Source organism: Lissotriton vulgaris, chromosome 5 (assembly GCF_964263255.1).
Source record: "Lissotriton vulgaris chromosome 5, aLisVul1.2, whole genome shotgun sequence".
NCBI classification, from domain to species: Eukaryota; Metazoa; Chordata; class Amphibia; order Caudata; family Salamandridae; genus Lissotriton; species Lissotriton vulgaris.
This window is the reverse complement of record NC_141693.1, coordinates 81,880,268-81,892,543: the sequence shown is the minus strand read 5'-3', so window position 1 is coordinate 81,892,543 and position 12,276 is coordinate 81,880,268. Positions and strand designations below refer to the sequence as shown.

General features: G+C 42.8%; 1 protein-coding gene across 6 annotated transcripts in view; it reads left to right on the top strand.

Annotated features, from left to right (window-relative positions):
* The window catches only part of LOC147710254 (butyrophilin subfamily 2 member A1-like), a 162,590-nt gene that overhangs the window by 132,777 nt on the left and 17,537 nt on the right, over nt 1–12,276 (top strand). For all 6 annotated transcript variants that reach the window (XM_086920945.1, XM_086920943.1, XM_086920944.1 and 3 more), the window contains 2 exons: nt 10,681–10,707; nt 10,796–10,822. In XM_086920945.1, coding sequence (XP_086777071.1) covers nt 10,681–10,707; nt 10,796–10,822 — 54 coding nt within the window. The remainder of the gene's footprint in view (nt 1–10,680; nt 10,708–10,795; nt 10,823–12,276) is intronic.

Sequence of the window (12,276 nt, the reverse complement as noted above, 5' to 3'; positions counted from 1 at the left end):
GAAACGAGCCTTAAAGGCTAATGTAAGGGACAAGGTCCTAATTTCTAACTTGAGGCGGGAATACAAAGCAAATATTAAGGCGAGGAAAAAGGCGATCAAAAATAATGCATGGAACGATCTCCTCACTATAGATGTCCTAAGAGATAGTAAGCGATTTTGGGACATTATAAATCATTCTTTCTTTTCGGGGGACGATAACACTGTCTCAGACTGTGTGATCCCTGATGAGAAGTGGGTCCAGCATTTTAGTAATATATATGGCGGTAAGTGCAGTGTAACAGCTAGAACTACAGAGGGGGGCCACTAATCACCCGCAGTGGAGTTTACTGAGGAGGAGGTCCACAAAGCAATAATGGAGTCTACTAAAAATAAGGCGCCTGGCCCCGATGGTGTGCCGGCGGACTTTTTTAAATACTCCCCGACACTTTGGTCTAAAGTATTAACTAGAGTCTTTAGGGCAATAAATGAAGGGACCTTCCCTGATACATGGGCAACATCTATCATAGTACCCATGTTTAAAAAGGGAAACCGGGAGGATCCTGGGTGTTATCGCCCTATTTCCCTCATCGATTCTGCCTTTAAGATCTTGGGCAGAGTCTTATTAGCCAAACTGAGGGAAAATCTAGAGCTGTGCGGGGGGCTCTCGAACATCCAATATGGGTTTCGAGAGAAGCGGGGCACCCTGGAACAATGTTAAAACCTGCATCTGTTGGTCTCTAAATATACGGTGGCCGGGGAGGGGTCAGTATATTTGGCCTTTATGGACCTCTCCTCGGCCTTCGACCTGGTGAACAGGTCTAAGCTATGGTCCCTTTTACCTGAGATTGGGATAGAGGCACATTTAGTAGCTCTCATTGCTAGTTTGCATCAGGACCTCTCAGCTAAAATAAGGGTCTCTAGGGATGGCAGGTGCACAGACAGTTTTAGGTCTGAGAAAGGGGTGCACCAGGGCTGCATCCTGGCCCCCCTTCTCTTTACCATCTATATAAATGGGCTGGGGAAATACCTGGAAGCCGGGATGGCTGACGTGCCGCGTATAGGAGGAGAGCAGGTTCCGGCACTCCTATACGCGGACGATGCTGTGTTAATTGCCCGTACGGGCATTGGTCTACAGGCCCTGTTGGACCAATTTGGCTCCTTTATGGAGAATCTTGACTTAATAGTTAACGTAATGAAGTCACACACTATGATTGTAGGCCGCAAAGGAAATAAGTTGCATGCAAAATCTTTTATTTGTAAGGGTGAGGTTCTTTCCAGGGTCCCTGTCTTCCCATACCTGGGGGTTCTTTTTGACCAGAGAGGTTCCTGGGTCCCCCAGATCAAGGCAAAGAGCATAAGCTTAGCCCGATCAACATCAGCCCTGTTGGCTTTTACAAAAAGACTAGGGGCCAAACCAATGGAGGCAGTGATAAAGGTTTACAATAGCAAGTGTCCCCCAATTGCCATGTATGGGTCCGCCTTGTGGGGATATGTAAATCTGGATAAAATCCAGAGGGTGGAAAATGGGCTTATTAGACAATTTTTATCTGTCCCTAAATCCACCCCTACTTTCACGATTCATGAGGAAATGAGTTTGACCTATATTACTGATAAACTGAAATTAGCCCCACTTCTTTTTTGGGCTAAAACATGGTTGAACCCCGAGTTAACACTCAACCATGCTATCCTCAAAGATGTAACTTCCAGGGACCAGGCCATGAGAATACCTTGGTTGAAATACATCAGATCTGCATTTGCTACGCTTGGGAGACCGGAGCTTTTTACTGTACCAATTAACATCAGAAGGGAAGACATCAGGTGGATTAAGCAGGAATTTCTGGAGAGGGCTTGCCTGGAGAGAGAGGAGTTGGAACTAAGGAAACCCTCTGTAAGAGTTTACATGGTTTTAACCACTACCCCATCTCTGGAACCATATTTAAAAATTGTTTCCAACCCACTCCACAGATTCTTGTTAACAAAATTTAGGATGAACTTAATTCACTATTCACTTGGTAGTTTCCCCGTGTGGACAAAACCAGAAGACGGTCCGCCCTGTGATTGTGACCAGTTTTCGAACCAGGATACCCTCCATTTTACATTTTTTTGTGGTCTGTATACCACTGAGAGGGCAAAATATTTATTACCTGTCCTGAAGGCTGCTGGCTTTACTCAAGTAAGGCCAGCGCTAATTTTCCTCCAATCACTAGCGGACATCCATGCCATTTTTAGTGTTGCATGCTTCCTAACATCTGCCTTCAGACTAAGGAACAAAAAAATTCCCCGGAGTGCTTTATTTTAATTTTATTTTAAATATGGTTTTATCAGTAACCAATTTTTATTATTTGTAAACATTAGGAAACAATGAGATTAATAATTTATTGTCAAAATTGGTAACCAAATTCACTGATGTTTTTTAAAAATTGTTTTGTATTGTATCTTGCCTTTTATGATTTTAACAAAAATCGAATAAAGTGTATTTTGACTGACTGACTGACACTTGCTGTACTCAGAAACTGGCACCCACTGGTTCTACCCCCCACTTTGGGTGGGAGAACCAGCAAGAAAAACAAGTGAGGAAGAGAGGGGTGCCCACCTCTGCCAACTCCACCCCTAAGTTGGGGGAGGCGAGGTGAAGCACAACATCGAGTCCCCGCCATCTTGAGGATGGGGGACCCAGCCAACCAGGGACAGGCTCCTGCCCCCTGTCACTAGCGAGTGGCATAATAGGGGGTATACCCACCCCAGGGAAGGGACCCATTGGCCCCTGCCCTTGACCTACCTTTAATGCCCCTAAATTTAGTATTTAGGGGCACACTGATCCTTCCTTCCTTAGATCCAGCAACAACGGGAAAATAAGGACAAGAAGCCGTGCAGAGCTAACAAGAGGACGATGCCCACTGACTTGGCCCCAGCCCTACAGACATGTCTCCCCTCAAACCTGCTCCTGGGAAACCCCGGCATGTCCAGCGTCCAGCAACCTCAAAAACCCCAGAGGACCTGCCTGTTTATTCACTTTCCAAGCTGTGGTGCCAGCCAGAAACCGCAAATCCAGCACACTGTGCACCCGCCGAGCCCGGCCCGTGTTTGAGTGAACAAACAACATGAGGAGGTCCCCCGCCGATTCTGACTCAAGATCAGGCGACCCCTGACCTGCCTCAAGCCTCCAGACGACGCCTGCAGCCTCAATCCAGAGGACCCCCCACCACGACCAGAGCGGGTAAGAAAATCCGACGTCCTAAGGCACCCATGCACCCGATGCCCCTCGGCCTTGTGTGCCCAACCCAGCGGAGCCTAACCATCCCTCTACATCCCAACTTACCCCTCGAAGTGGTAGTCACTCCTGAAAGATCCTCGTCCCCGAGCCTGCAGTGTTTCTTTGTCCCAGAGAATCTCCATTGAAAGCAACAGGGCACCCGACCTCAACACATCACCCAGCACCCGGCCGCCCTAGTGCCTCTGAGGGTGCCCTTTTTGTGCTAACCTGGTCCCCAACTTACCCTGAACTTAAGCCTAGGAGCTTTGCTCCCACAACTTCGTGGCCCGGACCAGAGACCCCCTATCCTCCATAGGATAACATTGGGCTTCAAAACTCTGCACCCGGCCACCCGAGTGCCGCTGAGGGTGCAACAACAGTGCATCACTGACCCCGGGAGACCCTGAGTCTAACCCCAGGACCCTAACTCCAAAGATTGATTACCTACCTGGAAACCGATAACCTCTTTTTCCTCATAGAATAAGATTGACACTTTTTCTCCCAAAAAGTTTCTAAGCAATGACTTTTGAAAACTACAAATATTCCTTAAAAATCAGTCGAATAACAAAAATGCATTTTTTCAACTGTTTTCAAAAAATGTTCCAGTGCTGAATCTAGGATCCAGCACTGAGTCATACAAAGTATCGATAACCTAACTTACCTGCTAAGTGAATTTCCTCCAATAGGATAACATTGGCGATTCTATGTGAAAAAGTTTCTGTGTCAACTTTTGAAATGCAATAATATTCTTTAAAAATCGTACCTTTAACCAAAGCACATTTACTCACCTCTTTTCAGGAAATGTCCCAGGGCTGAGGCTAGGATCCAGTCCTGTGTTAGCAAAAGTAATCTGAAAAGTAATAACTGCATTTTACTTAAAAAGCCCATTCAATTGAATGTACTATACCTTCAATGTGTTGCAAACTGCTTACGTAAAACTGTAACCAAAACCAGTACAAGTTACACTGCAATTTTGAACTGTGTTCATACAAGTAATTTACTACTGAAAAGTATTTTTATGCTTACCTGTACCAGGCTTGCTTGGTTATAGAAATAAACCAACAGTATGTTTTTTATACAAAACAATTGGCCTAGAGTTCAGTTCTTGGGTGTGTGAATTCATTTGCTGACTGAGTGTATGCATCAAATGCTTAACACTGTCCTCTGATACTGCCTTACTGCTCGACCAAGCTACCACTTTAGAGAGTAAGGTTCTATATAACTTTAACCTCTGCCAAACCTCTAGAGACTCTTGGACTCTATACACACTGTACCTCACTTTGGTGCAGTATATGTAGAGTCAGTTTTTAACAGTTGTTTTGTTAACTTAGGTAGCCACTTTAAAGTCAAACCACATCACCATTCCATAATTACCCATCAGAATATAACATACAATCTACAGAATGGTAGAGCTCTTTCCTTTATGTTCATATATTCTATTTAATGTGTGCAACTCCTGTCAGTGTTTACAAAATTAAAACTAGGATTAGATATAATCATAAAACAGATACTATAAAAACCCAGGTATCAGACTTTAGCTAAATAGAAGCTTCACTCCAGGGATAATGAGGTAGAGGTCATGCAGGCTGGGAGCAGAAACCTGAGTCAGAGGCGACAGCAGTGAGTAGTGGCCTTCAGCCAGTTGCTGTTTATGTTCTAGCTTCCCCTGCAACTCTGAGAGGGGCAGCTCCAGACAACGTATCATTTTGGTACACATAGCAGGACTCAGAATATCTAGAACTTTGCGTAGGTGTTGATGGCACGCTCAAATAAACAACGATTGCAGGATGAGGAAAACTTCTGTTGTATTATTGGGTACCTTCTTTGTGTGAGATGGGTATCCCCTGTTACTGTAGGCCTTTGAAGATTGACTTATAAAAGGGTCAAAAAAGTATTCGCCCTTCTGTGATTTCTAAATTTTGAATCTCATGTTTGTTTAACCTGTTCAAAATGACACAACCTCTTGTAATATATATAAATGAAGGGTCACCAGTTACAAAACACCTTCTTAACAGTGAACAGTAACATTTGTTGTAATTGCACATGCTGCATAAGCCTTTCACATTTTTCACTCATGGAAGGAGTTGATGGTGGAGATGACAACTGTATGAAATTAGGCTATTTGCCAAAAGGGGCTGATTGCAGTTGGGCCTTTTTAGCTTGCATTTTTATTTTATTTACATATATGCAAATAGTCTTTTTTATCTTATATATGATATCAAGAACATCTCAAATACATATATGTGAATTATATTTACGGGATGTCATGATTACTGTGGTGGGACCCACTCAGGCTTTTCTATTTCCATCGTATCTTCCTTTCAGACCTTCAGTCTTTTCCATTCTTTGTCTTTTTTAAGGCTCTTCTATTTCTGTCATAGAAAGAGAGAAGTTTTAGACGTGCGTAGGAATACTAGAAATGACTGTACAATACTCACCTGCTGTCCAGGATTGTATATAAATGTTAACAGTATCCCCTCACTATGATACATGAGTTGGCACATTTGCATCATGCTTGTCTTGTCCTATTCTTGCTTTAATATCTTAAAATCCTGTTATTGTTTTCAAAATAAAAAGTAGGATAAGATCAAATCGGAAATCAGATACTATAGAAACTCCGATATTGGATCATAGATAGAGAGGGCCTTCGAGCCATGGCTATTAAGGCAAAAGTTATGCTGGTTTGCAGCAGAAACCACTGTTGGAGGAGACAGTGTGAAGAAGTGGCCTTCAGCTGGTCACAGTTTATGTTCCTGCCTCGCACGCGCTACTAAGCTGTGATAGGAAATAGCTAACTTGCTATTCCATATCGAAACCACAAGTATGTTGTGTGAACCATTTCAGAAACTCAAGAACAGTCTTGCTATGTATTGCTTTAGCAAAGTTAGCATAACACCTCCAAAAAGCATGAGGAACTCAATATGGAAGTTAGTGATTTTCTTGCAGTTTTCTCTGACCATGGCATAGTTCACTATATTTCTTTTTATATTCTGTGTTTTACATACTAGGTAAGTAGTTTAACATAAATATTTTAAAATATATGTCCTCTTTCTTAATAGTTTTGAGTGTTATTCATCAATGGAAGAGGGGTTGTACTTCATCTGTGTCCCTGAACTCATCTTGTCTGACTACATAGTCTTGCTCACTGGGTTATGTATGGGCTACAGTCCAACTGGGCATATAGTTCATACTGGCACATTGACTAAGTCCTTACACCTTCGGGTGATAAACCTGAACCCTGTGACTCTGGGGCTGAGGAGAGACTGTGGAGAATGTGTATCGGATATTGTAACGATCTGGCACTCCTCCACATCGTGGAAAAGTGTGGCTCAGGGGTTAGAGGCGGCAGACCCGGAAGCTGAGATCGGCCCTGGACCAGGGTTCAATTCCCCGCCTCGGCGGGTCTTGGGCTCATAAAAATTCCACGGACTCGATAATTCTCGCTCCGGTGCCTTCTCGACTCACAGGTTCACACTCTGCGACTCTGGGCAATAGCTTGCTTAATCTCCACAACGGCCCCTCGCGGCGGGATGCCTGGCTTTCACCTTGTGGATACCCTGCCGGGGTTATATCACAGGGGAATACCAGGACGGGTTCCCTAAGTAAGCGCTTAGATACCGACCTCAGTCAGTAATTTGCACTATATAAATACATGCACTTTTACATTTACATTTAATCAGAATTCCAAATCTGACTTCTTCCTTTGGGTATTGGTTAATGTTTGCGGAGCTGATTTACAAAGGACCTCTGCATTTGTGGCGGGGACCCCACACTCGTGACAGGGGTATTACACTCATGGCGGGGGCCCTATGCTTGTGGCGGAACCTCTACAATCAGTGACTGCAGTGCAAAATTCCTGCTATGACCGCAAGGCCTCGGCCACAAGAGCGGACGCCCTCTGTAAATCATGGCCTGTGTGATTATTAGCTAACCCGATGCCTAGTAGCACAGGATTTACCGTTTTATCCCAGCTGTAGCATTTTTTTTCATTTCCAGTCAACACAATAGCATCTTAGGCCCAGATTTACAAACATTTCTCGCTGTGTTTGCATTATGAAAGTGACGCAGACCAGAGCAAAATGTTTGTTTGTGCTATTTACTTTCCAGCACAAAATATGTATTGCAATGTAAAGTTGCTATAAGTAACACAAAGTAGCAGTGAGTGCTGTTTTTTATTAATTACTTTCAAGGGGCCGTTAAATGGGTGGTACATGGGCATTTCCATGAAATGACTGATGTATATTCAAGCAAAACCCTATGTACTAACATTAGAAGACCAGGTTTTGCGCAAAAAAGTACACCACTTTGAAGCAGGTGTTAACAGGAGAAACGCTCTAATTTCTTCTAATGCTTTCCACTTTGCATGTGTGTTGTACTGTGCAGCATACGTCCAATCAGTGGCAACATTTAAAATCAGCATAGTATTTTGTACTGGAATGGTACCTTTCCAGTTCAAAAGAACCTATGTTAGATTCATGCACTTGGCACAAAGTTGTGTGAATGGCGGTCAGCACCCTGATTGTGCACCATTGGTAAAGAGAGGGGTAGAGAGTGCCATATCTCTGTTGATATGGTGCTGTCCTTCTCTCGCCCTCGCATGCAACGCAGCATTTGTGCGTTCTGCTCTGATTTTGAGCGTGTTTTGTAAATCCGAGCCTTAGTGTGGGATTTCCACAAGGGTAGGCAGCTGAGCAGCATCTCTATACTTTTATTTATCGAGAAGCCTCTGGAATCTTACAGAACTTCCCAACAGACACATCTGAGAAATATAGGCACATCGAGGAATATAGGTTTAAGCTAAAAGTAAAACCTTATTGCTGATGGGAGTGAACACAAGTATCATCTTTGGCTAGGAGATACAGACAGAGAGAGATCTATGAGGAATGGATGGTCTCCTGGCTATGGATTAAAGTGGTAATATGGGACTTATATTAACATTAGATCCATCAGAGACTGTGTCTGATAGTGATTCTGTAAGAGACCTCAGAGGTAACACAGACAGTGTGGACCATACAGATAAAAATAAAATTCTTCTTCCTGTCTTAGCCTAGAATATTCATAGACATTAATCGCTTTGTTGTTCTGGTTGGATTAGCCCAGGATGCTGAAATGCTTCAAGACATCAATAGAATGTTCTGAGTAGTTACCTGCATGACATTATGAGAAATGAAACTCTCCACAGTAACACAACTGAAAAAAGGCAACTATTGTTTTTCTAATGTGTGGGCTTTGGTGACCCGATTTAGAATCAACAGAGTGAGAATGCCAGCGATGTTCGCATTTCTGACTATCATTGTCTGTGTTATTTATGTCATGTAAAGCTCTTTTCTCATTTTGATATTTAATAATGTTGTGAAAAATATGTTTCTAGGTGTAATTTTTTGCATGCATCATGTAAGTTGAGTCTGCACACAGACACAATGGGCAATGATCCCCTGAGATAGTTCACACTGTTTAGGTCTTGTAATGTTCCAAATGCAGATTTGTTTGTTCTTTGAAATTGTGAGCAACCGAGTATTAAATCTGCACAAGTAACACATTTGTTGTCCCTATTGCAGGACAAAGGTATGTGAAATTGCATGAAAGAAGGGTGAGGGCAACCACCAATCTAGTCAAGATAGACTATTTTTTTTTTTAAACAATTTTTATTATTTTCAGTGTAACAAACTTGTAATGTAATGTAATGTAATGTAATTGCCCATTTATACCGCGCTACAATCGCTCCAGAGAGCATCTCGGCGCCAACTTACACGTTGACAATCAATACGACAATAGTTCTGCGAAGATTTAGATACACAATTACATAGAATCAGAATTTCAAAAGTACAGTGCCACATGAGGTAGTCCGTTATGCTTTCCACTGTGTTTAGTAGTTCAGTTGTCACAGTCCCATTCCCCCTCTTCCTCTTCATCTGAGCTATCTCCACCTTCTTCTGGCAACGGTTCACACAGTTCCCCCCTATATATATTCCAACTAGCCCAAACCTTGTTCCATTTACGAGGGCAAGCCCTGGTTACATACACCACCCTTTCTGTAAACATCAATAAATCCAAGTTCCTGCTCCATTGCGCCAGTGTGGGTAATTCTGTAGCACCCCATTTCTGTGCGATAAGATAGACTATTTCTGTTAAACAACTTGTCAGAAGATTGTTACTGCCTATCATGCATCATCTGTTAAAGAAGATGTTAGGAACCATATTTTGCTCTAAAGAGGGGCTATCAGCTGGCCTATGTCTACTTTAAACGAACACAGAAGTCCCCTACACAATGAACAAGGCAATGCCCACTCAAACACCAATACACAAAAAGAGATTTTATTCAAATTAGATTCTTGTACTTCGTCTTGAAAATCTTCAAAAATGCCAGTTTTGAAAATCATAACCTATTGTTGGCTATCAGAGCAGACATATCAACAAAAAATAATTTGCAATTGATCGTAGGTTTACAAATGTCTGAATGTATTGTTTGTTAAATATCTTTGAAGCCTTTTTATAATCTGCATTGAAATTGAATGTATTACTATTTTACAGACCTCTAACAGTTACAGTTAACCCAGGGCATAGTTCGCGTAGTAGTGCTACGCGTAGCTACGCGAAGTGCACTTCGCACTACGCAAGCTACGTGAACTGCGTAGTGCGGTAGGGAAAATGCTGTTCGCACTGATTGCACAGTGTCGGATGCTTGTCCGCACTGTGCAATCATTGCAAACTGCATCTTGCACAGTGTAAGCGGTCGTTTTCTGCCGCTCGAGTAGATTTTTACTCGAGCGGCAGCTTTCTCAACACGGACTGGTAGTATCTCATCGCGAGCGGTCGTGAGCAAACGCTACCACTCGCAATGAGAAACCTAACCTCACCGCATTGAAAATCTCACCGGGAGGTTTATTTTCCACGCTCGCGATCAGCAACTTGATGTTGCTGATCGCGAACGAGGAAAAAGTCTCGCCGGGATGTTATTTTGCTCGCTCGCAGTCGCCAACTTGACGTTGAGGGCCGCGAGCAAGCAAAAAATGCCCGCTACGCGACGCGTTTTTGCACTGTGCTACGTGCACTTCACGTAGCGTGTAGTTGCACAAACTACGCACGCTCCGCGAGTGTAGCGTAGTACTAAGCCCCGGGTTAGTTATAGTGCATGGCAACTTGATGTTGTATACTTCAAAATACCATGCCAATGATTGAGGCATTTTAGAAAGGTGTAGTGAAAGAGATAGGTCAGTTTGAAACACGGTAAAATATCTATGACTTCATTAACAGAAATAGTTTATGAATATCACATTTCAGACATTTTGTTTGGCAAAAAGTAATAAATATATTTAGGAATCCTCCCAGGTAGCTAATGCTACTCTTTCTGAGTTTTCCTTTATCTGTCGCGTTTCACCAGTATGCAATGTAGAAATTAATGTCACATCCTCAAAACAAGATTACATTATTCTTTTCTATCTTTTCAGTGATAGGTGATTTAATTAACACAATAGGTAAGTTTATAAATTCAGCAATAATAGATGCATCATATATAAAAACGAATTCTAGTGACCTTGTATTAATTTGTTTTTGTGTACTCAGACAAACTACAGAAACAAAAAGGAAAAGGTGAGTGTGATGGTCTTTCTATTAATATAGCGTCTTTGGATGCTTTATGATCTCTTTATATGGTATTTTGCAGCCCCTGTAAACAGTAAAACATATATCCCAGTTCAAGTTTTCAAGCTTATGTGCCATCAGGAACCTTAGTCGTTTCTTCACAGAAGCTCTCAGATTTTAAAATCCTTAACTTCCTACATGCAAGGCCCATTGTCAGAAGTATAATTTTAGAGGGACATGGTCCTCATCTATGAGCAAGCATTAAAGCTGTGCGCTATTGGTATGTTCTTTCCCAAATATTCGAAGAGAGAAAAGCATAGTATGCGATTTTTTAATGCAAACAATGCTTTTTGGTCATTTTTGATGTGATTACATTAGCATAAATAAATGGATTTTTTTAAGGTACATTTCAAAGGACACTCGATCAACTTTCCGTTCTCCACCACTTCCCTGCAGACAATGTGTTTTTAGCCTTGAGAAAGCCTCAGGCTTGTGTGCCAAAAAACGCAAAACATGTTGACTGCCATTCGTGTGAAGCTCCCAAAAATATTTTGGTTAGGACTATGAATGTAAAATGTACAAATAAACAACTGTAAGAATATAAAATTGTGCATAATTCAAAGAAACTTACTAGCAGAAACTTTAGCACTAGTAACTAGTAGTGAAGTTACTAGTAGTAACTTACCTGTGTGAATACCGAAAAGTAATAAAGTTAGACTTTTGGTCCTACTTTAACTTTGTGAAGTGTGCGTTGGTCGCAAGTCGGAGCAGCTCCAGGTCTTGATAGGTTTTTTGGCAAGCCCTCAGATGTCGGTCCGAGGTCCCATTGACTACTTCAGATGCCATCACACCATCTGCACCGATGGTGCGGAGGGAATTGGAGATGGAACTAAGCACATCCCTCAATCTCCGCCTTTGCTGCTCCTCTTTCGGCAGTGGAAGATGGCAGCCGCTGGAGGCTGTTCGGTATCCATGCTGCGGGCCTAACCGTGGTGGTTTCAGTGTTTTTGGTGGCTTTGACAACGCAGCCTCAGTGCTTTGGCATCATCAGGAGGCAACATCAGAGGGCAAGTTGCCATATTAGAGAGCTCGCTGAAGCTGGTCCTGGAGCACCGAGCAGAGGGGCGTATATCTTGTGAATCAGGAAGGCGAGGCCCTTGGGGACACCGTATAGCAATGCCATTTAGCGAGCATTGCTTCTTGTTGGCTTTGAATCCGGGGCCGCTGCTGTATTTCGATTCATCACAACTTTCGGGAGAACGCTCTCTCCGCTGAGCATGGCACTGGAACTGTGTCATTATTAGTAACATTTACAGACTTTTTTTGGGTCTAGTAGTAAAAGAGTCCCCTCTCTCTGCTCATACGCAGCCAACATACCTGCGTTCTCAGTGACCGCTGCCTTGTTGCTGATTTCTTCCCTTCTGTTTGGAGAATGCCCTCTCTTCTGAACCGGCCTTTCGAAC